This window comes from Eimeria mitis, genomic scaffold (genome assembly GCF_000499745.2).
Source record: "Eimeria mitis Houghton genomic scaffold, Emh_scaff808, whole genome shotgun sequence".
Classification (NCBI taxonomy): Eukaryota; Apicomplexa; class Conoidasida; order Eucoccidiorida; family Eimeriidae; genus Eimeria; species Eimeria mitis.
This window is the reverse complement of record NW_013575934.1, coordinates 3,694-6,477: the sequence shown is the minus strand read 5'-3', so window position 1 is coordinate 6,477 and position 2,784 is coordinate 3,694. Positions and strand designations below refer to the sequence as shown.

The window sequence follows — 2,784 nt, the reverse complement described above, 5'->3', positions numbered from 1 at the left end:
TATATATATATATATATATATATATATATATATATAAACACGCGGCTTTGCTTTTATTGAATAAACAAAACCAGCTCAGCACTGCACTGCACTCAAAGGAAACTCGGCTTACATACAACAAATTCAAGTTTGCATTTCTGCAAGTCAAGGAAAGCTGAACATGAAAAAAAAATGAAGAGCTACAGCACTGGCAAAGTTTCCGTTGCATGCAATACGTATAAGCCCAAACAAGAGCAAAATAATATATATATATATATATATATATATATATATATATAGAGCTGCAGTGTGTGGTTTCTTACTGAAGTGCTTATCGACGCAGACGCGGCTATCACACTTGTTCTTTATGTGGCTCATGAAAGAGGGATAAGCAACGGCCTTAACATCCTCCAGCAGCCCGTGGTGAGCCAGCACGAGAGCCGGCGAAGCACAGATAGCTGCAATCCATCGACCTGCTGCGTGCTGCGCCTTCAGCAGCGACGTTAGGTGTGGGCAGTCGCGGCAGTTCTCCGCCCCCTTAAGCCCTGAACACCACAACAAGCAACCAAACCCCAGCCAACAAACATACACCAGCTTGTATACTCCAAGCTCCCCTTCATGCATGCATGCATGCATGCATGCAGATAGCAGGAGAAAGGCAGCCTGGGTGCCTCTCTGCTGCTGTCTACTGTATGGGTTTCCACACACCGCCAGGAATAACAATAACGTCGTAGTGATCGGACTCGGAGACGTCCTTGAGCGGCATCTCTCCTTCGATGCGGAGGCCCTGTGCTGTCTTTACAATAAGCGAGTCACCGAGGCTGGCCACGACAACCTTTACGCCTGTAAGAAAGAAGAAAGCAGAAAGCAAGAGATGAAGCAGATGCATGCAACCACGCGGTTGTGGGGGTATTGCTACACTTGTACATACACCCCAAATCGAGCACGCAGCAGCGCACACACACACACGCATTCATCAGGTGTATATACACCCCACCTACCTGCTCGACGCAGAATGTCAACAGGGGCTGTGAACTCCACGTCTTCGGCGCCATTGGCCTGCAGCAGCAACAGAAGCAGAAACAGCAGGTGTATAAGTACCCGTAAAGAACTAAGCTGGATCGAGAACAGCTGCAGCACGGCTAGGGGGGCCCCGCCACACCACCGCGACGCCCCCAGAGATGATGAAGCACACACGGTGTCTGTTGAGCTGCTTCTGCTGTTTTATTGAGAAGAAGTCGAGGCCATAACAAACAAAAAAAGACAGCAAAAATATAAAGCTCCATCGGAGCTGTGCAGACACCGCGTGTGCATATGCAGCAGTAGGCGAGAGAGCGGCAGCAGATTTCAGGAAAGGATGATGCGCGGGACGAAACAGAAACGAAAAGTTTTTAATTGAAATAATGTGAACTCACGAGAACAACGAGGGCTGTCTTGGTCATTGTGCTAGACGCTGAGGAGAGCAGGGGGCGATGGTGTTGTTGTATGCAAGGTGATCTGAGTGAGGAAGGAAGCGCTGTAGCAAGTGGAAAGTTAATGTTATTCCGTTTATTAGAATTGTTTATAGAATTAAAATATAAATATAATTGTGGTTTTGAGTCAGAGAGGATACCAACGCCACCAGCACCGACGAAGAACGCCCCCGGCCTGCTGTTTGCAAGTTTCCGCGATGCAGCTTTCCCTAAGGATCGTGCGGCAGCAGGCAGCTGAAAACACGAAAAAAAAAATTCGTTTTTTTTCGCTAAAACTCGAGATATTGTCATTTCATTCATGAAAATTAAGTTTCATTCAAAAGAAAATAAAAAAAAACGAAAAAAATGATGATTCTTTACCTGGGTTTCGGTGAGGCTGTACAACACCAACAGGAACAACACGAGCACAGAGCACGTGCTGCAGCGCCCCATCAGCAGCTCAAGGATACAATGATGGAATTAATTTATTTTTTTTTATTTTTAAATATAAATATATTTCTCGTGATATTCCACACACAACATAAACAACAACAACTGCACACACAGGCATGCGGTGCGGTGAAACTCTCCGCGGCTGAGGTGTATAGGCAGCTTATCCATGGCGCGCAACAAAGACCATAGCATACGGTGTAAGTTTATATATTTACAGAACAATATCTTCTTAGTTTTTTTTTAATTATAAAATAAATAAATACAACCAATAACAACGTAAGCAACCGCCACAGCCTCACCCGTTCCGCCGTTTTTCTTCATCGACCCACTGCAGCTGACCGTCTGTTGTTATTTTTTTTTATAATACAAACTTTAGCGAATTTCTTTGCTGCCTTCCACCGCACTAACCACAAAACACGGGTTAAGTGAGAGCCCTAAGCATCTGTCTGCCTCTGCCCCCGTCCCGCTAGTTTGTGTTTTTGTTATTTATTTATTTAATTAATTATTATTTCATGTTTCTAATTATTAATATAGTTATTATTTCATGTTTCTTTGCTTCATATGTTTGTTGCTGCACACTTATAAACTGAATGAGCTGAAGGCCCTGCGAGGGTTCGTGCGCTGCAGCTCTAGATAAGAAGAAAGGCGATGCCGCCACTCGACCCGCAGCAGCAGCAGCAGCAGCAGCAGCAGCAGACGTAGCAGCAGCAGCAGCAGCAGCAGAACAGATGATGATGAGACAGCACGAGTATAATATAAACTTCTGTCTGACGTCGGTGTTTTCTGTGTTTCTATTTGCATGCATGCTGGCTACTGATACTATAAAATATATATTTAATTAATTGTTTACCTCACTGTAGTTACCTTGCAGCAGCAGCTGCTGCAGCAACAACTGCTGCAT

The 2,784-nt window shown here is 44.7% G+C and overlaps 1 protein-coding gene across 1 annotated transcript in view; it reads right to left on the bottom strand.

The window, feature by feature from the left end:
- The window catches only part of EMH_0022750 (uncharacterized protein), a gene marked incomplete at both ends in the record, with an annotated part of 5,985 nt that overhangs the window by 167 nt on the left and 3,034 nt on the right, over nt 1–2,784 (bottom strand). The window contains 4 exons of the mRNA XM_013502009.1: nt 113–154; nt 303–524; nt 688–822; nt 981–1,038. Coding sequence (XP_013357463.1) covers nt 113–154; nt 303–524; nt 688–822; nt 981–1,038 — 457 coding nt within the window. The remainder of the gene's footprint in view (nt 1–112; nt 155–302; nt 525–687; nt 823–980; nt 1,039–2,784) is intronic.